The following is a 24,553-nucleotide window of genomic DNA, read 5'->3' on the forward strand; positions in this document are numbered from 1 at the left end:
GAGAATGTGTTGTCCTGAAATCTGACTGAGTAAAACAAGTCAGGATACACATTGCAATATCTTGAAAATGTTAAAAATAAGCCAAAGGAAAAAAAAATGTCATAGAATGCTATACCCCAATGCCCACAGAAGAGGAATACCTCTGTTGCAAGGAATGGGACCAGTTGCAGCCTTAGCTAAATTGTAAACAACAAACATGGCAGCACACCGGTAAGGTAAGACAACACGTTTACATGTCGTTTTCTATGTTCTCTGACATTTATCCTAACGATATGAGGCGGTCTTTGTGGGGAAAAAAACTTGTTTAGTGGACTAACTTTGCACTTGAAAGGCTGCCCGTTCAATTATGTTTTAACAGGTCTGACGTTATGGCTGTATCTAGGCTAACGGCTAACATGCTAACTATTACTTCTATGTCACTAGTGACTTGAAACAAATTTAGGACGATAGGAGATGGGTTGAAATAAACCGAAATTTCCCTTTAAACACTGTTGCAGTGATATAAAATATGTCTTCATACGAGGTTTTCATCATCTTTCTTTACTTATAAATCTAAATAGGTGATTAAAGTAAATTGTTATGATGTATTATGGTCGTGAAAATCATATTTGATGTCTGCAGTGTACACAGGCAAAACTGTGTTCGGAAGAATCAGTGTCCAAACAGAATTCAATAAAGGACTGCCTATCAGCTATCAGCTACAGCAGGTGATTATGAAGAGAGACTACACATCTGTTTGTCTTAGATGTATAAGCATACAACATTTCCACCGTAAAGCCATCAGTCTGCTCCTTGTGTCAGCTGTCATACCTTAAAAAGGTGCTTCCTCCTGACCTGTTTCTGTACAAAACTAACCACAGGATTGAAATCTAGGACTCTAAAGTAGATGACTGGATGTTAATGGCTATTTCCACACTCTGATCCAGTGGGGAGGCTTTGTTTTACAGATATTTAGAACATTTTTCAACCATAACTTCTGCTATTTGTACTTCTCATGGTGATCTTTCCCTTCCTGGTTTTCAGAACATTCCTCCATATTGCTCTCATGTGTCAGTACCATTAATTTGGGGAATCCACACCATCAAAGGTTCTGTTTTCGTGCTATCAGCTGTAACTGTTTTATGTCCTGTTGGTTGAGTTGCTAGGGCCTTTGTATGTCCACATGACTGGAAATTGAAATTCTTCTGGAAGTCAAGGATCAAGACTAATAAAGTGAAGAAAGACAGAAAAAGGAACAATAATAGAATGTTTTAGTTAATTCTTTATGAGCTCATATAATCTTTGCACAATCTCTTTTTTTTTTAATCTGTGCTTTTCATAAACTATAACAGCCTCATTGGCTCTTGTTTCCCACTGTCTCCTTCAGATCAGTAAGCAGCAGCTGCAGACAGTCAAAGAGCGTTTCCAGGCGTTCCTCAGTGGAGACACCCAGATCGTAGCTGATGAAGCCTTCATCAACGCTGTCCAGAGCTACTATGAGGTGAGTCTGTATCATCTGTCACACTCTGTCACCAGTATACTCACAAAACACACATTGAATGTATTTTTTAACCCTGATGTAAAACCTTTTGATTAAAAGTGCACATACTGCTGGGTTTGTCAAGCCATTAACCCAGTCTTTGTGGCCTTATGCAACCTCTGACCTCCCCATAGAAGGCAAAAAAATACACTTTCTATGTATACTGTAAACCCCAATTCTGTCACTCAACTTAAAACATTTTTGGAAATGGCCTGCACTCAAAACTTTGAGTTTAGCACAATACAGTAAGATAAAGGTTTTGAGTACACCAGACACAAAGTAAATGTGTCACATTACCCTTGTCTGAAAGGAATTTTATATCAGTTTAACATAACTTTTTTTGTTGTTTGAGCATTTTACTCTATGTCATATGGATTTGTGTCATGGATGGATTGGGGTTTGCTGTGTAGAATCAGTTAAATACTTGATGTTAATTTTATATTATCAATTATAAATAGCAAATTTCTGCAATCTAATGCTGTTTCGGATGCCTAAACTACCTGTTAAGTTCCCCTTGCAAGCCTCTTCTTGTTTCAAATGAATCTGTCTGAGTAGGAAAACTAATAATGGGTAGAAAAGTATCCAAACCTCAGCGGAGATAACTTGTCTTGGCTCTGATAAATGATGCAGAGTGTGCACTGAGCTCCGCAGGGCAGTCTTAATAATATGCTCCCAAACGACCAGGATTCAGTGGGCTGGATCTATCAAGAATAGAAGAGGGAAATAAAAAGTGATGATAGCAATGCCAGCGCCTTCTCTGCATCTCACATTTCTTAACAGTCTGGTTTGTACTGCATTTACAACTCGACATTTGATACACAGTATCCGCAGTGACTCACAGTGAGTAGAATAACCTTCAGTTCTTGGATTGCCCACATTACAAGAAGCCAGTAATAACAAGTCAAAGCTCAAAGTGCTGTTACTGTAATACTGTGAATGGATAATTAGGTTGAAGAGACTGAGTGAAGGCTAAAGAGACAAAGCAATGTAACTTTTTAAGTTGTTTTTCCAAGTTTATGTGTTGATTTTGAGATATTCCCCACAGATAGTACAAAAGCCTCATGGTCTGTTATATTTTGAGCATCAGCTGTCAGCGTAGCAACAGAGATTCTCTCTGGCACAATAGCTGAGTCATCAGCATCAGCCAGTTTACATAAGTAGTTTGTTGAACTCATGTATTATGTTATACAGAGGTCTTTCTAATGTTTAGTCCGATATAAATAGCAAACATAGAGAGTTACTTCTGTTATTTAGCTTACCCTCATCAATATAAGTGGGATGGACACAATAATAAAAACACGTATCAGTACAATGTGATACAATTCAACAGCACCAAAAACTGCATCCTTCAAAATGATCAGTAAAGTCTCTCTGAAGCAGCTTTAAAAAAAAAAAAACAGACTTCCTCCCACCACCATGGTCGGGTATGGTGTTATCAGTGGTAACCAGTGTATGAACACATGCATAGCCGTCATCTATCGCAACAAAAAACAGAGAAGCAGCTCGGATAACAACACATACACATAGGTTGTGGGCCTTTATTCACTGCTTAGGACACCCTTTTTACAGTGGCGAATGTACCATTTTTGCATTTTTGATTTTACTGGTCTTATATACTTTAATTGGCCCAGCAGCCAAAAAATCAAAACAAAACAAACATTTTTCCTATAATTTTAGGTATTTATTACACGTAATCAGTACAAAAGTGAAGTACCCCTTAGATTTAGCTGTTTTCCTTTAGTTATTGATTTGTAATGGCAAGGCAGCTTTATTTGTATAGCACATTTCATACACCAGGAAAATCCAAAGTGTTTTACAAGGCAATAAAAAAGCATACAGATTTACAGTAAAAGAGTAAAGAGAAAAAACTTATTAAATGATTTACAATTAAAAAAATCACCATCAAAAATAGCAAAAATGCAGACAAGAATGTCTGTAATATTGATATACAAAGCTGTACAAAACATACCACAGGTGCTATTTGTTTGAATGTCATTATATATGTTACTTATAGTTATTATAGACAGAAAAAGGTTAAGAAACTGCGCACAGTTGTTAATAACATTAAAAGCCTTGTGTTAACAAATGAAAGGATTCTGTTTACAGAAATGCTAATGGGCTTTCAATCTGAAATGAAAAAAGGAGGTGTTGAGTTAAAAATAACTCCTTATATATATTCTGTTCATTCATGTCTGTGACATATTCTACACAGTAGGTGTATTGCTTTATTGACGACAACCATATTTAAAAATTAAGAATTGATATTGTGTAATAATAAATATACACATATGACATTGTGTCATAGTTTTGTGTAAATAATCCAGCGCCTCTTAAATCATTTCCCTTTCTTTCCGTTCTCACTTTGTCTCCCTCCCCCAACACCATCTGGTTGCTTTTTTGCTATCCATTAAGTTTAATTGCTCTAATTTTTGTGCGCTTTTGTATGGTTATGGTAATAGACTCTCTCTCCACCTCCCTACACTTGTATTCTGAGTGTAGTTCATTTACCAAAAATGAGACAAAGGCAAGATAAACACATCTGAAGATGAATTTGACTAATAGCATCTTTAGATATCCTGATAATATTGTTATTGTGCACTCTTTTGGCCATGATAATGATATAGTGAAAATCTGATATTGGGCCAGCCCCACTACAGATATAGACATTAAAACTGTAGTGAAAGGTGTGATGTGCAAGTGTTATTAGGTCTCTGTGTTGTTCACATACAGGTAATCTTTGGATACTACAGCTGTACTGTATTGAAACTGGAGTGCAGTGTTTCTGGTGAGATGACAATGTGTCAACAGGTCATTTTCACTGTCTATTTTTGCTTGAGATTGAGAACAGTGTGTCACATGGAAAAAAAATAGGTGTCACACCGGCCGAAGGTCTAGATGAGCCACGCTGCTTGCATAAGCTGTGTGGTTGTTAACATGGGTGTTGAGATTCTGTGACGCACACACACTGCTCAGGTAGGCAGTGTTTGCTGACATTTTTTTCTTTTGACTGCAGCCATTAACAGAGCAGAGATGCTCCGTCTCTGTAAAAGCCCAGTGAGCTAAGAATGCATCCCGCAATGGATTTTGCCATACCCACATGTATTTCAGCAAATCACAATGGATTTTATCTGTCACAAATCACTTTAAAACAATGACATTGCTCACGTCACAGACTCTAATTCACTGTCTGGCCAATCAATTTCCCTGGCATAAACTTTAACTGACCAATCAGCAATCAGTTTTGTCGACCCCTGGTGGCAGATAGTTGTTTGCTGCGATATTAATGCTCTGAATTTTGTATACAGCTCATTTAAAAAAACAAACAAAATAAATTCATACTATGTTTACTTGTTAAGCAGTTCCTCCAGGATTTTGTGGGCTGGTTTTGTGATTGTTGCAGCCTGAAATGCTGGCAGCTTTTCTAATATAGGCATTTTTTGCAATAAAATATAAATGCAATAAAAAAGTGAAAACTGCAAAAATAGTTGTGATGCTGAGCCTATTATTAGGAACATTCATTGTTTCCCACAGAATTAGAATGTATATGTGATGGTAGGTGGGTGGATGTAACGCTGAAGGACCATCTCCAGGAGCTACTCTTTCCAAGTAACATCCAGCACTGAAACGTAGATGTTGACTCTGTCATTAACCCTGTATAAAAGATGCTAACAGTTAACCCCGTCACTATGTGTTTGACTCTGTCGCAGGCGCAACAGAAGTCACATGATAAACAGAGAGAGAGAGGGGCATGGTGGGGCTGAGCGAATCATTAAGTTGTGTGCAGCTCTAAGACAAAAGAAGATATAATTTATTTTAACTGGTCAAATTTGCTATAAAGTTGTGATGATTAGACAAAATTGCACTGAATGCACAGGGGTTGGCTGAAATAATTACATTGTTGTATAATCCCTGCGTGTCTTTTAAAAGCTGATCCAGAAACAAGTGTTGCAAGGAAGGACATTTGGAGATTTAAGGCTGCAGTTTGGTGCTAGAACAAAACAAAGGGGTGTATCTGTTGGGTTTGTGGCACTGACACATTGACTGACACTTCCTTATCAGTTAATGTGGCAGCCCAAGCAAGCCAAATGAGAACGCTGTGATATTTAACAGATGAAGCTGGTGGCACAGGTTATCCAATTCAATTAAAACCCATAGCTCTCAGCTCGGCTTTAGCTTCAGGCTAAAACTGACGTACACAGAGAGAGAGAGGGAGAGGGAGGGACAGAGTCGGGGAGAAGACAGAAATAGAAAGATAGAGAAAAACAGAGACAAAGGGCATACAAAGAGCATGGCTGTGTCGACAGTGGGTGACAGGTATTTACCACCCGTCAATCACAAGCTACTGTCCTTCAAATGTGAGTCAGCTTTCAGTCGATGTACAAATGTTTGGTTTTTGATCGAAATTCTTTGTTTCTCTTTATTGGTAGAAATTTAACATGAAACAAAAGATATACTGTGTAGGATATTTGGGTAGTGTTTCAGTTAATAAACAGATTTCCTCACTTCCTTCTAGTGGTGCCATGTTTTGATCCGATTTTACCAGGTTTTAAGATATTTGTCTCTGGGATTTCTCAATACAATGGAGATGGAAATAACATTAAAAAAGATCAACAGCAGTGTGTCTTTCCAGAAACAGTGTCCCTGTGATTCTGTGAAATCCATAGATGTCACTGTCAGAAGTTTCTACTGACAAAGTTGCAAATGACATGCAATTCCTCAGAGTCTGTTCTGTCCTTTCATTCTGACAATATGGCCTGAGTGGACTGAGAGAAAACTAGACTTCTGCACCCTATATTGGCTCTGTTTTTAGGCTTTAGAAAATTAGTGACGACCAGGATGATAGCCATGAATTGATTGTACTCTTACAGGTTATTGTGTGAAGTGCGTGTGTATATGCCTGCAGGAGGAGGGCTGTATTGTTTGTTTGTTGGTGTAGTGCCGGCTGATAGCCAGGATGGAACTCATTCACTGGTGAACCGTGGTGCTTAAGATGTTACTGTGTTCTTTCAGAGAGGCATTAAGGGGTTAAGAGGTATTTGCGTGTGATACCGTAGCTTTAGCAACATCCTTCTCTCAAGATCAGCTTCCAGAATGGAAGCAGCTTTCTTGATGACTTAAAAATACATATACAAAATATGTAAATCAGAAATCCTTTATTTAACTTCTTTTCAATTGATTGCAGGTCTTCCTGAAAAGTGACCGTGTGTCCCGGATGGTGCAGAGCGGCGGCTGCTCAGCCAGCGACTCTCGGGAGGTTTTTAAGAAGCACATAGAGAAGCGGGTACGCAGCCTGCCTGAGATCGACGGCCTGAGCAAAGAGACAGTGCTGAGCTCCTGGATTGCTAAATTTGACACCATCTACCGAGGCGAAGAGGACCCCAGGAAGCACCAGCAGAGAATGACGGCCAGTGCCGCCTCCGAGCTCATCCTCAGCAAGGACCAGCTGTACGAGATGTTCCAGCAGATCCTGGGCATCAAGAAGTTTGAGCACCAACTCCTCTATAACGCCTGCCAGGTCAGTCTTTGACTGTATTATATATAACTTTGCCTTCTGGAATATGTGTGTGACATGTCTGTCCCCTATATACGCCCAATCCCTGGCCTAATAACTTTCTAAGAACTTGAGTGTGTCGTTTGACTTAAATTCTCAATGTTTAGGAACAAATCAAGATAGCTGTTTTACCATATTTTTTCACTTTCCCTGGGAGATTGGTGTTTGCGTCCCATAAGATTATAAGGCCAAACCCTGTTCTTTTTCCTAAACCTAACCATATGCTTTTGTTGGCTAAACCCTATTGCGTGCGTCCCAGAACATCAACAACCAACAAACCCAGGGTACCTTGCACGTCATATCTGGACGTGGAAAATCCATGACCAAACGCTGATATGTGATGAGTTCGCAGTGAGAATGTGTTGACCAGGAACCATCTTGCTGTGAAGCAACAATGCTAAACACTGCATCACCATGCTGCTGCGAGGCCAGCCCTATAAATGCAAAAGTCTGATCATCACTGAGTGAGCGAGTGAGTGAGTGAGTCAGTGAGTGAGTGAGTGATGAAGTTACACCAAAGGTTGGAGTGCATGATGATGTAAGTGTTGTTGTTTCCCCATTGGCTGCTGACAGAGCTGTGGGTGCTGACAGTTCTGTATTACTGTATTCCTCATTTTCTGTAACCACATTATTAAGCTAGCTAGCTAACTAGCCAGCTGCAGCTGAAATTGCAGTTTTGGACGGAGGAAAGAGAGGATCGCCTCATCATATTTGAGGAACATCTATATCTGTATGACACACAAGCCTTAAAATGTAGATGTGATGTTATTGAATATTATATGTGTTGCAATGTTGAATGGGTGCTGCCATAGTTATGAGGAGAAAGTGGAAATAACATGTCAAATTACAGTAATTAGTTTGGCCAATTAATCAACGCCATAGACTGTTTTGCAAACTGTTGTTGTTCATGGACCTTGGCTGTGCCACCAGTCACTCACTCAGTTGAAGAGGGGAGGGCTGTGTTAAATGATCAGTGGGTACAGCTCCAGAGAAGGCAGGTCCCTTCTGCTGTGCAACTGTGTCTAAGTGTATTGTTCTTCATTTTAAGATGGCACTTCCTGTTTCATATTAAAAGCCCTCCAGTGTTTCATACACAGTCCAGCCATATACTAGGTTTTGAGCTGTCTTGGTTTCATTTAAGAACTCAAAAGTTAGCTTGGTAATCAGCTTGAATTTACATTTTATTTCATTTCAACATTCAAGGCTGGCTAGTAGGGGCTGTTAGTTTGTTGTAACCAGTCAGTAGCGGTTGACATATCCATCCAGTTGGTGTTATTTTCAGTTATTATAGAGGCTGTGGTGGTGGCTGGTATGAGCAGTTAATGTTTATGAAAGAAATCTGTTGATACAAGAGTTATTTCTGTAAGTGGACTAACAGCAGTAAGGCTCTGGCACAGGGAGATGACATCTCCATTCATAATCCTGCCTACAAACTCTGAATGGCTTGGCGGTCAGTTTACACACGGCCACAACCTATTAGAGTCAATAAAAAAAAGAAAGATGTAGACAGCGATTCAGAGGTCTGGAACCAGGCTGCTCCAATCACATAATTTCTGTCCTCTGGAGATGGAAAACATCATGCTCACTTTTGTACACTGTTACTAAGATCACTATAACACTTGTGATAAGTTCTTCAGAGGTAGCCAATTATTGATTTATATTTTGGCCAAGCATTGTCTTGGAAGCCTGAAAGCTCTTACTTTAACTGAGAGAAACAGTGAAGGCTCCTGACAGCTAAATGTGCTAGAGTTGTGTTGGGTTCATATAATAAGGCTTTTCTTTTTATTTACTCTGTGGCAATAGCTTATTTCATACTATAGAAAACTTGGCTTGGGAACTGGAAGGTCATTGGTTAAATTCCCCATAAGGACCAAGTATGGAGTATGGACTGGTAGCTTGAGAAGTGCCAGTTCACCTCCTGGGCACTGCCAAGGTGCCCTTGAGCGAGGCACTTCCCCCCAACTGCTCAGGGCACCTGTCTAAGGCAGCCCCCTCGCTCTGACATCTCTCCTTTTAAGGCGTGTATAGGTCCTGTTTGTGCATGTGTGTATTTCAGGCCTGTGTGTATATGACAACAGAGTGAAAAAAACTGAATTTCCCCTCTGGGATTAATAAAGTATATATTCTTCTTCTAGTTCTTCTTGCGAAAACACTGCCTTGGAACTTGTTAATTTTTTTAAATTCAGAGCAACCACTCCAAACTTCTGGATGAGTTTTTTAAGGAAACAAATCCACATTAAGGAAAGCTAAAAGAACCAGCCTGTCTATTGAGGGTCTTACTGAGAATGCATATCAAAAGTGAGACATGAGTAGTGTGTAAGCACTACTGAGGCGTTCTGTCTGTTCACTTTACATGGGATCCAACCTCCGTTTGATAGTTTCTATCGTCAGAAGCAGCTGTCTGTCAGCAGCAGCTCCTGAGGAGCTGAAAAGACAACAGCTGGCCGAACAGTCTTCACCAGGCTGTGGTGATGTGACATGAAATAGGTAGGGTTGCAGAGGTATAGAGTGTGCCAGGGCTGACGTCAAAACCCGGAAGTTTAGCATCGCGCTGGTTCCCGGAAGAAAAAGTGAATGTGATTTTTGCATTGCGTTTTGGATTATGTCAGAAAATAAGCTCTGAGGCTAACACAAGTTTATGATACTTACAGGTTTTGTTCAGTGAGATAATCTTCACATATGAACACCTTTCATACCGCATTTGGAGCTTAAATGCGATCGCCAGAAGTAAAAAGCTAACATTAGGCTTTAACGGACTACATGACTACTCCACGGTCGCATGACTCTTGATGTCACCACCACTAAGCTTTCAACTGATTTCGGCCACTTTATTTTAAAAACATTGTATAATGGGGAAATTGGACTGTTTAAGCTAAATAAGAAGCTGTAATGGCGGACTGCCAGCACTCTCGCCTGCTCGGGGGTGATGACGTTTAATGTCCCTGACAGGGTTTGTAGTCGTATTGAGCAACTTGTTAGCAACCGCCTTTTTTACAACACGTAAAAGCTTCAAAATTCACAAGTAGGGTATTTACTGACGTGTTTTATGTCGTAGAACAAAACCTGAAACTCGCTTAAGCTTTTGTTAACCACAGACCTTATTTGAGGCATTTTACCCAAATCCCATTCAAAAAACATATTGACTTGTAGATGAGAGAACCGGAAGTGCTAAAAGTGCTAACGGAGTTCAGGGTTTACTGGCACACTCTATATGGGGTTTAAGGTAAGACATGATATTAAAATTGATAGTTATCATACTGCGAACATTTGCCTATTTTCGATATTGGAAAAAATGCAACTGGACAGAGATTCTCAACTTTATTTCAGTTATTTTCGAAGGGAGACTTTTTGCACAAACATACATTAAAAAAATGGTTTCAAGGACGGTTGCAGCGCTCAGTCTCATCTTTAGTTTAGTGTAATTTGTTCAACCAAAAATAACCCTCTGCTTTCATTCCTTTACAGGCCAATTTGACTTATAATTATAATAATGATTCTTTTTTTTTTTTTTTTTTAATGATTTAATGATAATGATTCTGTAATACTGTGAAACTGTGATATTTTCTGGGATGATTATCATACCCAGAAAACTTTTCACTCTTTTTTCTGTTTAATAAAGGGGGAGGGTTTTATATGATGATTTAGAGAGGAGTGTTACTGGTCCAGATTTGAAAAGTCACATGTCACACATTTCGCTGCTATGATTATATTTAATTGTGTCCAGTCTGCTCCATCCAGTGCATTGCACCAGGCTCACAAAGTACAAATCAGACTGTCAAACCAGGCAGCGCTGATCAAATATAAATCAAGATTCTGTTACTGCACTGCATATTTCTTGTCTCACATGTTTTCAGAAATATATCTAGTGCACAGTTTAGATGTAAAATGGGAAAGTTTGTGACAAGGCCACCATTTTTTTCCTGCTTGAAAACGCACCGAGCACCACTACAACTTCCTCCCCAAGATGTCCGGTGTTGCTTTATTAGCATCTTTGCTTTTGAGAAGGAACTGTCTGTATTCATCACAGCATGCATGTGAACTTTTAGATGTGAAGCTGATGTGAAGCTTTCAGCGAGGAATATGAACTATAAAATGAAACAATTCAAAAAAGGTGGTAATTGTGATGAGACAAAAGAAGTCTGCATACAGAGAAGCAGGCTGAACACAGAGGAGGAACAATACTAATGACAGGCTTCTATACATAGAAGATCCACTGTTTAAGAGCCAGGTATTGCATCAACGAAAAATGTGCTGCTGGATAGAAAATGAGTTATTAATATATGCAGAGTGTAATGATAATAACAGGGCAGAGAGCTGGGCTGTAAATGCAGATTGATGGTGTAATAATGTGTCCAGTCGTCAGCAGCTGGAGGCTGGCCTATAGGTACTCAGCCAGACTTTTGTCAGAGCTGAGTCCATCACTGAGGACGCTGTTGGGGGCTCCTTTATCCCTTTATCTGTCTCATTCTGTTTCATTCCAACACTGGTGGAAGGGGGCTGTCTCAGAGCACAGTAATGTCCACTTTAAGCCGACTAAATCAGAAAACACATCTCTAGCTCTCAGTGTTTCACCATGTGCTAAGACTTAGCCAGGGTTTTTTATACCCAGGTTTTTCATGGCACAGACGACAAAGGTGAAGAGGTTTAGCCATTTTTGTTTTGTTCACATGTTTGGTGTGGACCAAGATCTTTAGAAAAAAATGACCTGAAAATGCATACATTTTGTCTGCAGGCATAAACAATGTTTTCAAATGAGTTCGCCTATTAACCAGAACAATGCCACAGGAAGTGATGCACTCAGAATCAGAATCAGAAATACTTTACTGATCCCCGCGGGGAGATTGTTATTTGTTACAGTCACCTCAGTGTAAAGAATAGAGAATTATAAGAAGTAAAAGTAGGAGTATGAAATAGAAGTATGTGAATTTAAGTAATAAAATACAATAAATAGCGAATTAGAGCAAATTATAATTTCCTTCATTTTTAATGTATTGATTGGTTTTTTATCAACCCATTATGAAGTAATTCAACACCCACCATCAGTTCCCATTAGTCCAAAGTGATGTTTTAGAGTAATTTTTGTTTGACTTACAGTCCAAAAATCCAAATATGTTTAAAATGCATCATGCAACGAGTCAGAGAGAATCAGGAACCCTCTCATCTGAGAAGCTGGGACCAGCTAGCCGTTAGGATGTCTATTGGTTAATGCATTATCAAAATTGTTAACAATTTTTGATAAATGTACTGAAGCTCTGTGGAAGATAGGATTCAAAGATATGCTATAACCGTATACATGACAGCTAAATATGTCTAGTTCATTTCTAAAATATTGGGACCTGTAATGGGGTAACAGGTCCATTAGGAAAATAATCTTTGTAGTAAATGTAAATCACATTTGACTGATTGATAATCTCTGAACACCATCACATAGGCTTGCCATATTTAAGCAATAAATATAGAAAAGAGATACAGGAAACTAATATTACACAATTTCAACCTTCAAGCCTGTTGTATAATTAATGTGACACAACAAACTGTGAAACGTTTGTAGGCATAAGCTGAAAAGCTTGTGGGAGGGAGAAAAAAAACATTAGAAATCTGGCAAGAAAATCCAAGGCTTAAATAAATGCTTTCCTTTTAGGACTACAAACTGTTACACTCTAAATCCTAGAATGCCAGCTTTTCTTGTGGTGTTTGCTGTTAATATCAGTACACTTTATTTGTATTTGAAAGGTATTTAGAATTTTTAGGATTTCGATACACTACATACTGCATTGGCAGCCAAAGAGATGTGTTACAGAGGAAACCAGTGGTTTGTCTGAAGTAGCATGGCAATGTAATCATATAGATAATTAGAAAAGTGCACTCAGCAGGGTTTGTCTGGGGGCATGTGGTTGGGGAACAGTGAGTGTAGTGCAGGCTGTGTGTCCACTGTATATACATGACAGTAGTGCAATGAAGGGAAGGCACTATGTAGGTTACATTATCAAGCTGTAACCAGAGTAGACAGGCTAAATGGAGACAAACCCCTGACATGATGGGCCCTATTTAAACAATCTGTAGCGCATGGTCTAAAGTGGATGACACAAGTGCATTTAGGGCTCATTCTTCGTTAAATGGCACATAATCTGGGCACAAAGTAAGGCACAAGGGGCAAAGGGGTTGTAATAAGTCTCTTACTTAATCGTAGGCGCAGTCTTCTGCCGAGAGTATTGCAGTAAGAGCAGTAATGTCACTGCAGCAAAACTGTAGTTATAACAGAGAAAACAGAACTAAACTTCTGAAATAATAGATGAAGTTACGCTGCTCCTTGTCTGTAAATACACACAGTGTGTCTCTTAAAGGGGAGTCGGACAGCAGCCCTACAACTCTGCTCTGCTCTCTGCTATGTTCACATTTTAGAAAATGTAACTAATATTTTCCTCATTAATGATGTGTTATGTTACCAATCCTCACGTCCCTGTGTGTGTAACAAGCAGAATGTTGTTACACAACATGTTGTGAACCCACCTATGTAGGAGCATCTTACTATCTGAATAATGCAGCATTTAAATTACAGGAAAATACTGCAGCATTCATTCACTTTAGATTTTAGGTATTCATTGGTCAATGGATCAATTGCTTTTTGCTGCCTCAAAATAGCAATACACAAATAATGCACCTGACCACACTTCCGACACACCCATGGGTGCACAGATGGGCACACATAAATTTGCTACTAATGTCTAGTACACACTACACGACATTTCTGCCCGTTCTGACAGTCACTATGTCACATTACGTGATTTTGGAGTCAGTAGCGGCAGTAGCTCAGTCCATAGGGACTTGGGTTGGGAACCGGAGGGTCGCCAGTTCGAGTCCCCGTCCGGACCGAAATATGGAGCGTGGACTGGTGGCTGGAGAGGGGCTAGTTCACCTCCTGTATGGAGTATGACACACTACATGATGGATCACTTTGATGTACCGTACGCAAACATAAAGTCGCTGAATCCTTCAGAACAAAAAAAAGCCTATTTAGAAAATGGAGGGATTCTCTCAGCCGAAGTTACAAGGGGTTTTTAATTTGAAGCAAATTCAGGAAGTCTTGAGTTTGAAATGACGGCGCGATACATTAACTTTATGAAGACAACGGGAGTGGATAAAAAGTAAATATATAAAGATACAGAGGGATTAATAAATAACGGATTAACAAATGAAGCTGGGAGCCTCTGCAGTTGTGGTGAGTAAAAGCCCCGCCGCTATTTGTTAATGTTATTACTTTATGTCTGTCTCTATTATGAAGACGTAACATTGTTTGCTAGCTTGATGCTAATGGCAGTACTCACCGGGTTGGTAAAGTGCCTCTGCTGTTTGACACCATCATTTTTCCCTTTTTACTCTGTGTGGTAACATCCCTAGAGGAAATATCAAACAGCCTGGGCTGTTGTTGTCGTACAGTTGTGCACGGCAGCAGATATCTCTGTGTTCCTATTGGTCAAAGTGACGGCTGTGATGGGAGCGGTCGCGAACGACAAAAAGAACATCAAACATGCTAGACTTTCTGGCGGAATGTCGTTGGTTGACGTTAACTATGACGAATTACACGAGATGAAACGATGGATTGTCGTGTATGACACATCGTACGTCACTGCGTTGGGCTAGAATCGGGCTGTTATAATGTATAGTGTGTACCAGGCATTATGCAACGTGGGTGTTGGCCGTGAAAATAACAACTGCGTCAGTCTGACATGAGAAATGGCACTGTGTGTGTCATGGTGTGCCTGGTTAAAGATAGGGCCCAGTATCCAATAAAATCAATATCATGAAACTAGGCCTAGGTTATATTCATCAATATACACTGATATCATGATATGAGACCAGATATCGTCTTAGGTTTTGGATATCGTAATATCATAAGTGTTGTCTTTTCCTGGTTTTAAAGGCTTGATTACAGTAAAGTGATGTCATTTTCTGAACATACCAGACTGTTCTAGCTGTCTTCACCCACCTAATTGTGTAGCCTAAATATTTTGTGAAAGCACCAGTAGTAAACCCTACAATATCGTCGCAATACTGATATCGAGGTATTTGATCAAAATAAAAATAAATAAATAATAATAAATAAATATAATATGATATATATTTTATTTTCTCCATACTGCCCAGACCTAGGTCAAATACAATGCTAACTCCGTCCACAGTTTCAAACTGGTTCATAGAACTGTTAAACTTATTTGTAAATTAGTCTTAACAAAAGCAGTATCATTCTTGTAGCACATCCAACAGGTGTTATTTTCTGGTCACTCATGTGTCCTTGTATACCCTAAAAAACTCTTTCCATGTCAGACTTAGACACAAAATAAAAGTTTTTTTTTTTTATCTTCTCCTCTTGTCATGGACAATTGCCTTTTCTGGAGTAACCACTCTGAATTAATGAGCTGCAGGCTGAGAAATCTGTTGCTGTCTTTTGCAATACAGCTCTGTATGGAGACATGGGGGAAGGGATAATAGGAGGTCTTGATGGCAAAGGCGAAGCTGTTTCTCTGCGTTTGTGATGCTGCTTTGCAATCCTGAATGAGTTATCACTTTAATGTGTGCTATTTTTATTTGTAAGTTCTGATGCATATGGTTATGTGAAAGATTTTCTGTCTCAATCTATCCAACAGCTGCGCAGTATTATTATTAGCCATATGGGCCTGAATTTAGGATGAATGAAAGGAAGCAGGCTGTTATTATAGAGAGGCTTTTATTTCTAAGTATTTTTATCATATTTAAGTAAGAGGCCTTATTTGCCATTGTTGTTGCTGCAATTTGCTTTGAATAAATTGTTTTCAGATAAAAAGTGCATTCAAGCAGACATCTTTGAGTAAACTTATATTTGTGACCACTGTAAACACACATTTTAAACTTCCTCAGAATGACGTAGTCTAGACTTTTTACACAGCTACTGTACTTTGTTCCCAGAAGTGTGAAGACAACATGGAAGCAGTGAAACAGTCATTCTGTTGAAATGATAAACTCAGTGCAGCAGTGGTGGCTCTGTGTCATGACTGTATTATTGAACTGACGGTAGTGTATTGATGGAATTACCCATATGACCATGTAGTAATTTCATTTTATACCCTGTTTTGGCTCAGCCTTTATTGAGGATGCACCTTCATTAACAGTCTGCATCCAAGTGTGAGCCATTTGAACCATCACTTGAACAAAAATAATTTGGCTTAAACTTAACCATGCAAAAGCTAAAACAGAACTAAACAGTATATTTGACAAAAATACAGACTCACATGTATAGTGGTATTCTTATGCAGTTTTTGATAGGCAGCCATGGCCAGAGGCATTATGTTTTTGGGTTGTCTGTCCATCCATCTGTACATCTGTCCATCCATCCATACATTTGTCCGTCCCATTCTTGTGAACGTGATATCTCAAGTACGCCTCAAGAGATTTTTTTTTCAAATTTTACACGAATGTTCAATTAGACTCAACAATAACTGATTAGTTTTTTGTGGTCAATGGTCACGGTCATGGTGTCCTTGAATGTCTCATTCTTGTGAACATGGAAACCTGAAGAACAGCTTGAGGGGTATTTTCTCAGATTTAGCATAAATGTCCACTTGGACTCGAGGATGTACCAATTAGAATTTGGTAGTCAAAAGTCACTGTGACCTTGCATCCCTTTCATTTTTGTGAATATAATATCTCAAGAACACCTTGAGGGAATTTCTTCAAATTTGGCACAAATGTTCACTTGGACTAAAGAATTAACTGATTATAATTTTTAGATTGATGGTCAAAGGTCAAAGTCAGAGTGACCTCACAAATATGTTTTGGGCCTTAACTCCAGAATTCCTACACTAATTATTACATTAACTTCACACAAATGTCTAATAGGATAAAATAATAAAGTGATGGCATTTTATATCAAAAGGGTCAAAGGTCAACTTCACTGTGACATCATAATGTTCCGCAAAACACTTTACTGGCCATTATTCAGTGTCATATCTCAGTAACAGAAGGGGAAGTATTTGGTCAGAGAATGAATTGGGCACACTAATCCTGAGCGTCCACCTTGAAACTCCACTGATTGTATAGATCTGCTGTGCTGCCAGAGGGGGAGGATGTGTGTGAAGCATTCATGTGTTCACAGACATGGATGTAAACTGTAAGAAACTTGACTGGTGCATTGAAGCATACCGTGGGGTGGTAGTTCTAGTTTTATTCCTGTAGCTTCTTGACCAAATCCATGTTATATGACCATTGTTATTTCTCTTAAAGTTGTGCAAAGTCATTCTAAGATATACTATAGTATACACAGATGATAAAATGGCTTTCAAAATAATTCCTATTAAACTACAATAACTCGTGATTAAAGCTACGGTTGGTACCTTTTATACAAAAAAATAATATAAAAAAAATTTCTTTCATATTTGTTGAAGTTGTCACGATATGTACACAGCCCTAAATGAGACAGATAATCTGTGGAAAAAATCTCATACTCTGCCTACTCTATTGCCTCATAGCATTTCTGATGGCCTTACTTCATAAACAACCAATCAGAGCTAAGGGGTCTCTAGTGCAGCTGTCAATCATGTGAATTACAGTTTGTGACCTGACCACCAAGTTAAACAGGAGTAATAACCAAGTAACCAAGTAACCAAGTAATGCCCACCAGGCAGACCAGCTTTCACATTTTACAGCTTAACAGTCACTAAAATATGTTTCTGACAACATTTGAAATGTAATAGGCAGCAAAGTCCATTTCTGAAAACCCACACCGACTCATACACATATATATACAAAGCTCAGTACCAGAACTGATCCGTTACCCGTCACTATGTCTAAGTCAAAGTCGCACCTGCCTGCACCCCTTGATAAATGTCCTGTGACCTGACCAACAAATACACAGGCTGCAGCCACTCACATTAAGCTGGGTTCTCCATACTTGAATTACAAATCCAGCGGAGGCAGTGCAGTTACAGAGTCTTGATTCATATTTGATCAGCACTGCCTAGCTTGACAGTTAGACTGGCATTAACAGAATGACTGACATGATTGACAGTTGCGTTAGTGACTCCTCAACTCTGATTGGTTGTGGCTGATCATGCTACTGTCTGATTCAAGTGAATGCCATTAGAGGCAGTAGCACGGGAAGAGGTATGTGATTTTTGCTTCTTTTAGAATATCATTACAGTTTCAGCAAATATGACACAAAGTTATTTTCAAGTTATCTACTGTCACTTCAAAGAACATCTAAAGAGAACAGAAGGTCCAAAAAGCTATAATGATACAACACAGGGCCTGAATCTCAGCACGGGATTGCAGGTATTATACATAATTTCATTAATTCCTGCAAATGCTGCACTTACAATGCGGGAAATTCCCTCAGACATTCATGGCAATGTCTAATACATTTCAGCTGTTTGCACTGGTGTGTAATGTGGGAGGACTGACCAGAACACTACGTAAGACACACCAACTTCTGCCCTTGACAACACACCTGATACTCTCCCTCTCTACAAAGCTCCCTCTGCTGTTGCACCATCTCTCAGCCAGCATCTAACATACAGACAGGTTTCAATGATGTCAACTTGAAGGACTGCTGGACCCAAAAGGACTAGTGCAAACAGCAGTGCCAGTGATGTCAAAATAAACAGTGCTAATCTCCTCAGGCAGGTAATGTTACTACAGCAAAGCAGTAGTCCAAAGAAATGATTCAGGCTAAGTGTCTCAGAATAGATCTGTGCCTGGAACTTAATGGTGAAACGAGTTGCTTGATTTGTAAAATGTACAGTGCCGTGCCAAATGGAACAAAATGGAAATTGTACGTTGCCACCCAAATGGCGTCTCTCATACAGCAGGGAAAGGTAAAGAATAGAGCGTGGAGACAAGAGAGAAGAGGGAGCCACCAAAAGAAAGACTTAGGACACTGATGCAGGTCAAAGAGATGACCACTAGACAGGAAAAGGACAGACAGACAACAAATTACAGTAATGTATACAATTCAGAGAATCCTGAGGAGACTGATGAAATCCTAGGTAAGAATAAGACAAGTAATAACTGCGGAAAAGAAGAATGAGGGAAGGAAAGAGGAGAGAAAAAAGACAGTAAAATGCTAATTAGGGTGTGGAAGGGAGAGTAAAATGAAAAGAGAGGAGGAGGAGAGAGCTGAACTGTTTAAACAGGGGTGGTGATTAGAAGGAGGCAGGCAGGAAGGGAGGCCCAGGCATTACAACAAACAGAAATTTCCACCAAATGAGCCGTTTGTTTCCAGTTATCAGTGCTGAGAGTAAATATTGGCTTCTTTGTGCAGGAGCTGCACTCTGTGGCTAATAACTGCCAATTAAAATCTAACAGTACCAAGCCACAGTTAAATAACTAATCACACACAAGGCATATGGTTACTCTATAACTGAGCATTCATTGGGAATTGAGATGGCAATGATTGTTGAGACTACAGCAGGAAGTCATTGCACAGGATGTAAATCCTTCTGAAAGCACTGACAGATGGTTTGCTGAATTAAAAGATGATATGACACCAAGTAACTTCTGTGCAAATATTTTCTTACGTACATCTAACACATGCACATCATTTAAACATGCTCTGAATCCAAACCCACAGCATATGAGGTAATCCTTTAATCCACATTGTGAGCTTGGAAATCCCTCTACTTAACGAGATGTTGCAACATCCTTTGCCACACGAGCTTATGTCTTCACTTTGGTACTACCCAGCAGGGTAATGCAGCGTGTGTGTAGCCTGGCGATGACCCTGGTTGGAACCAGTTAAGCACAGATGCAGGTTACGGCAGCTGGAATGGGATTTGTCCCCTGCTGTCATCTTTTGCTGCCTGTGGCTCTGGTCGTATGCTTTTGAAGAAGAGCCAGACAGCGCTCTCCCCCTCCCAACATGTTTCAAAGCAACATGTTGCTGCCCTCATTAGTGGAGTGACTGCTGTCTGATCCATGCACAATGAGCCAGATGCTTGAATGTCTCCACACAGCTCAACCCAAGGGACATGCAAATATGGCCTGTGATAGTGTAAGTTTACTTACTGCACCTTACTGTCAACATTATCAAGCTCTTTTGCCAGTTAGTGCTGCATGGCTGAAGCTGTGTTCCAACCAAAGGAGGAGAAGATGTATTATTTTCTACAAGATTGTTGAAGTCTAACACTAGCTATGTTTACACTAAAAATGTGTACAATTCAAACAAAACTCCGACATTTTGCCAAATTAAAATGCAAATGTATGCATGTTATTATCAAATGCCAATAGTCCTCAGCAGTCCTCACCACTAAACAACACATTGTGTTCTTTATCACTGACTTCAGTAATTACCTGTATAAGCGTTTATCATCTGGTACCCCTACCAGCAGGACAACAGTGTTTGTCAGTGCATTCCCAAATTGCACGTGGCCATTACAAGATTTAATATATTGTCTTTTTTTGTATTAACGGGCAGTTGCGGCTGGTATGTGATGAAATTTAAGTCTTGAGCCATGACTCCTTCTATTCTGGCACCTAAACACAGCAAAACGACATTTAATTTTTATATAGCCCCCCAGCCCTGTGGTGGTGAGTTGTGTTTTGCCTCCAGCTAATAAAATTACGTCATTGTGATGTCAGCCCAAAGAGGGTCTTTTGGTACATCACATTTGAACATTAGGCAAACAGTTGGTGTGGAGAGGTGGAACACACTGGCTGAAATGTAGTCTCAAAACCCATCTGCTATCGTCTGAGGACGATTAAGCTTTATATAGCTTTTTTAAAAAATCCATCTGCATTCATGTGCAGAGATCTGTTTAAAGAGATTAGCCGAAATGACCGGCAGACGAAAGAGGAAATCTTGGCTCAGGTATCAGCTGCACCAAATCCTCCCGAAATATTGGCCCTTGCCCCCAGAGGCCATAGTTATCAGATGATAGTCGATGGGTACCAAGATTGAAGCTGCACAAATTAACACTTTTATCATAACAAAGAATCAGATGATTGTGTAGAATGTGAAATGTGTGACAAACCCAGCTCATTGTTTGGATTTAATGGTCTGAAACTTTACTGCCTTGGTTCAGTCTCATTTCTCTCATTATCCTGGTTTCCTGCTGTTTTTACTGAAAAAGCTCTGATAAACTGTCCACTACCTGCCCAGCACTAAACAACAGACAGACCCAGTGGAGCAGTTAGCAGCGAAGTAAAAAGCTGTTTTTAGGAACATACTGTCGGATGAAAAACAATTTAAGTGTAGAGCCTTATGTGAAGCAGAACTTAACCAAAAATCTTGTTCTGTTTTTTTCATTTTCTAGAAATAAAGATGCTGAAACTTGTTTTATAAAAAAGTCTGAATGAATAACATTAGCATTTTGAATTAAACACATTTTTTCCAGAGTTGGAAGTACCGAACGAGTGAGCCATTTTGCCTCCTTCTCTTCCTACTTTAACACAGGAGACTGCTGTACATGTCCCATGTGAAACCAGAGGTCAGTGTTGAGTTATTTTAAGTCAGGTATGCACGCAACGTCACTTAAGGTACTAAATGGCATGTGGTGTAACATTAGGGCACACAGAGCGTAATTTACAACTTACTTAATTTGTGAGATACGAAGTGTTGTGTCAGGATACACTGCCATTTTTTGAAACACTTTGGCCATATCACCTTGAAGAGGTGATAAATGTCAGTATTTCCAAGTGGCCAAAAAACACATACCTCAGCTTTCAGGGTAGGAAGGCATTGTTAAAAGAAACAAATGTCGACTACAAACGAGGAGTTGATCCAACATATCCTCCTCCCTAAGAGGCTTTGTATTTCATACAACTTCTGCTTTTGTTTTTGAGAGAAAACTTTCATACTTTGCACTGCCACAAGAGGATCTTGTCAGGAAAAAGTAAAAATCTAAAACTAATCGCACATACTGATAAGGTAGGTTTTGAAATACGCTGCTATAGTCACCTTTATTTTTATTTTTATTTTTATAATATTGCTATAGGATGTGTCTCAACCACAACAGGTCAAATTAGTAGCCCTTTCTAAATCCAAACTAAGAAGAATTATAGTTTTAAAATGATTCTTTTTATTAGCATTAATAGAACTCTTAGCAAATGTGAAAAATAGAATGGCTACTCACTACGATGGCTTTGAACTTAATAAATATAGAACTTTTTGTCAACTCTGTAAGACATCAACCCTTACCTCTGACATCCATCATGTATGCTATTTAAGAGAAAATTAAATCATTGGGAGGCTGGCCCATTACAAGGTTTAACAGTGAAGACTTTGATCTTTTAAAATATATTTTCCTAACCTGATTAAAGAGTAAAAATCCCCCCCATTAAAGTTTTGTCCCAGTCCTCAAGGATGAGTGATGTAAATGAGTGATATTTGTAGAGGATTTGAAAAGATGGGATGGATAATCAAACACCAGTTACTGTAATATGGCATAGAATTTTTCATTGCTGCCGTAATTGCTGGTGTTTTTCTCAGCTGCAACATGGATGGTGCCAAAGAGGGGTGACATGCAACAAGGGCACCTGTGGGAGATTGAACCCTGAACGATGTGGTGACACACATCCTTGACACCCCAGCTCTTTCTCTTCTTTATTCTTTGTCCTCTCTGGAGGAGTGGAGCCTGTAACAGTGACATGAAGGCACCTCAGTCAAGTGTAATTAAATATGTGCATCAAAACAAAACAAACCTACCATCCCTGTCTCACTCTGAAGTTGTCGAAAACCAGGGCTTGGTCAGTGATGTCCGGCATCAGACACAGACGAATAAGCCATCGTTTCACATCGATGGCATTTGTTGTTGAAGGAAGAAAGACTCAATTTGCAGTTTCGTACCAACCTAGAGAGTTTATTTTGAAAGAGACTGTATGGAAACTGTATATTTCCTGTGTAAAAAAAAAAAGATGTATTTTAAAAACAGACAATGCATGTAACAGGCTGAAGTTGACACGGTGTCCCAGAATGTCAGTGACCAAAGCACCTCAGGTACCTTACGTCTCATATCTCTATGTGGAAAGTCCATAACCAAACGTCGAAATGTGACATGTTTGGAGTTAGAATGTGTTGAACCTGATACTGCCTGATACGTCATATTGTGACTTTTATCCATGGAGGGAAAGGGACTCATTCATTGGGCTTTTTTTGTATTGCCCTAAATCCTGACAGCAGCTTAAGATTATTCTGATGACTGACATCAAATCAGTTAGTTGTGCTTTTATTCTTTGTTTCGTTTAGTGGTCACTGGGAGCTGAGGAAGCTCAGAGAGAAATAGTTGTTTATGAGTCTAGCTACACTGCAGCCAGACTTCATCTGTCCTGTAAATACATTTTAGAAAATAGATTAAAAGTAACAATAACAGATAAAAGGACACACATAACATACATGCATATGTCTGTATGCCATGTTGGCTGTCGTTTGTCCTCTAACAAACTGCACACATCATATAAAGAGCAGCGGGGTCAAAAAGCGAGGCACATCTCTTTTGATGAATGTGCCTTTCGCAGTAATGATGGCTGGAGCCGGGAGACAAATTGAATTGCAGGCCAACGCAGCGGATATGTAGTGAGGGAAGAACAGAGTGGGTGTTCTTTCCTTTTATCAGATGGGTTTTAGCCATTAGGGCTGTGGTGGAGTCAGCAGCCACTGAAAGCCTCTAACTGGCCACAGTGGACAATGGACTGGAGACAACACACTGTAAAGCATGTTGTGTCCTGGAACAGTCAATCCATGAACTGACAGAAGGATAATCAATGATCATTTCAGTAATCAATTCAGTTCGCGCGAATTACCTCAGCAGCAGCAACTCTTTTCAGAAACAGTCTCTTTGCTACTAAGGATGAACCACTGTAAACTATTTTCAGTGGAACTATTTCATACTGAAGAAACAGACCTTATTGAAAACCCTATGAGTAACAGGGATAGTGACGGACATATTGCTGTTGAGTTTCATAAATGTCATTTTTCAATGCTGTGAGCACAACAAACACTTCATCTCCATTATATTTGGCTGGAGGCAAAAATCTCAGACACAGATATCAAAGCTCGGCAGAGCAAACTAAACTATCTGTACAGTATGGATCAATACCTGTAGCATAAGGTAGAAAATCTGGTTTCAAATTTGGGTAAATTTACTCCTTAATCATTTGTCATTTGTCCAGTAAAAGTATCAAATATTAGACAGTTCCAGCTTCTTCCAGTGTAAAGAGTTGCTGTTTTTACCCAACAAACCTGAGGATTTTAGCTGTGTTGGCAGCGTGCCTTTAGGGAATGCCAGTTAGTCCATCACATCACTTTAGTCCATGCAGAAATAGTCTCGCCACCAGACAATCAGAGATCTCCGCCTTCTGATAGTCTGGGACACTCCTTTCTAAAGCGTGTTTAACACACAGACGAAAACAGCCGGCAACAAAGCAACGCCTCTTGCATTTTTGAAAAGGACATGCCCTCCCGGAAATATGCGCTCCCCCTTTTCTCGTCCGCAAGGAAACAAACATACAGAGAGCTT

General features: G+C 39.5%; 1 protein-coding gene across 6 annotated transcripts in view; it reads left to right on the top strand.

Annotated features, from left to right (window-relative positions):
• cadpsa (Ca2+-dependent activator protein for secretion a) overlaps nt 1-24,553 on the top strand; it is a 278,770-nt gene that overhangs the window by 46,478 nt on the left and 207,739 nt on the right. For all 6 annotated transcript variants that reach the window (XM_078172262.1, XM_078172289.1, XM_033625614.2 and 3 more), the window contains exons 2-3: nt 1,367-1,480; nt 6,702-7,034. In XM_078172262.1, coding sequence (XP_078028388.1) covers nt 1,367-1,480; nt 6,702-7,034 — 447 coding nt within the window. The remainder of the gene's footprint in view (nt 1-1,366; nt 1,481-6,701; nt 7,035-24,553) is intronic.

Source organism: Epinephelus lanceolatus, chromosome 1, assembly GCF_041903045.1.
Source record: "Epinephelus lanceolatus isolate andai-2023 chromosome 1, ASM4190304v1, whole genome shotgun sequence".
In the NCBI taxonomy this organism is placed as follows: Eukaryota; Metazoa; Chordata; class Actinopteri; order Perciformes; family Serranidae; genus Epinephelus; species Epinephelus lanceolatus.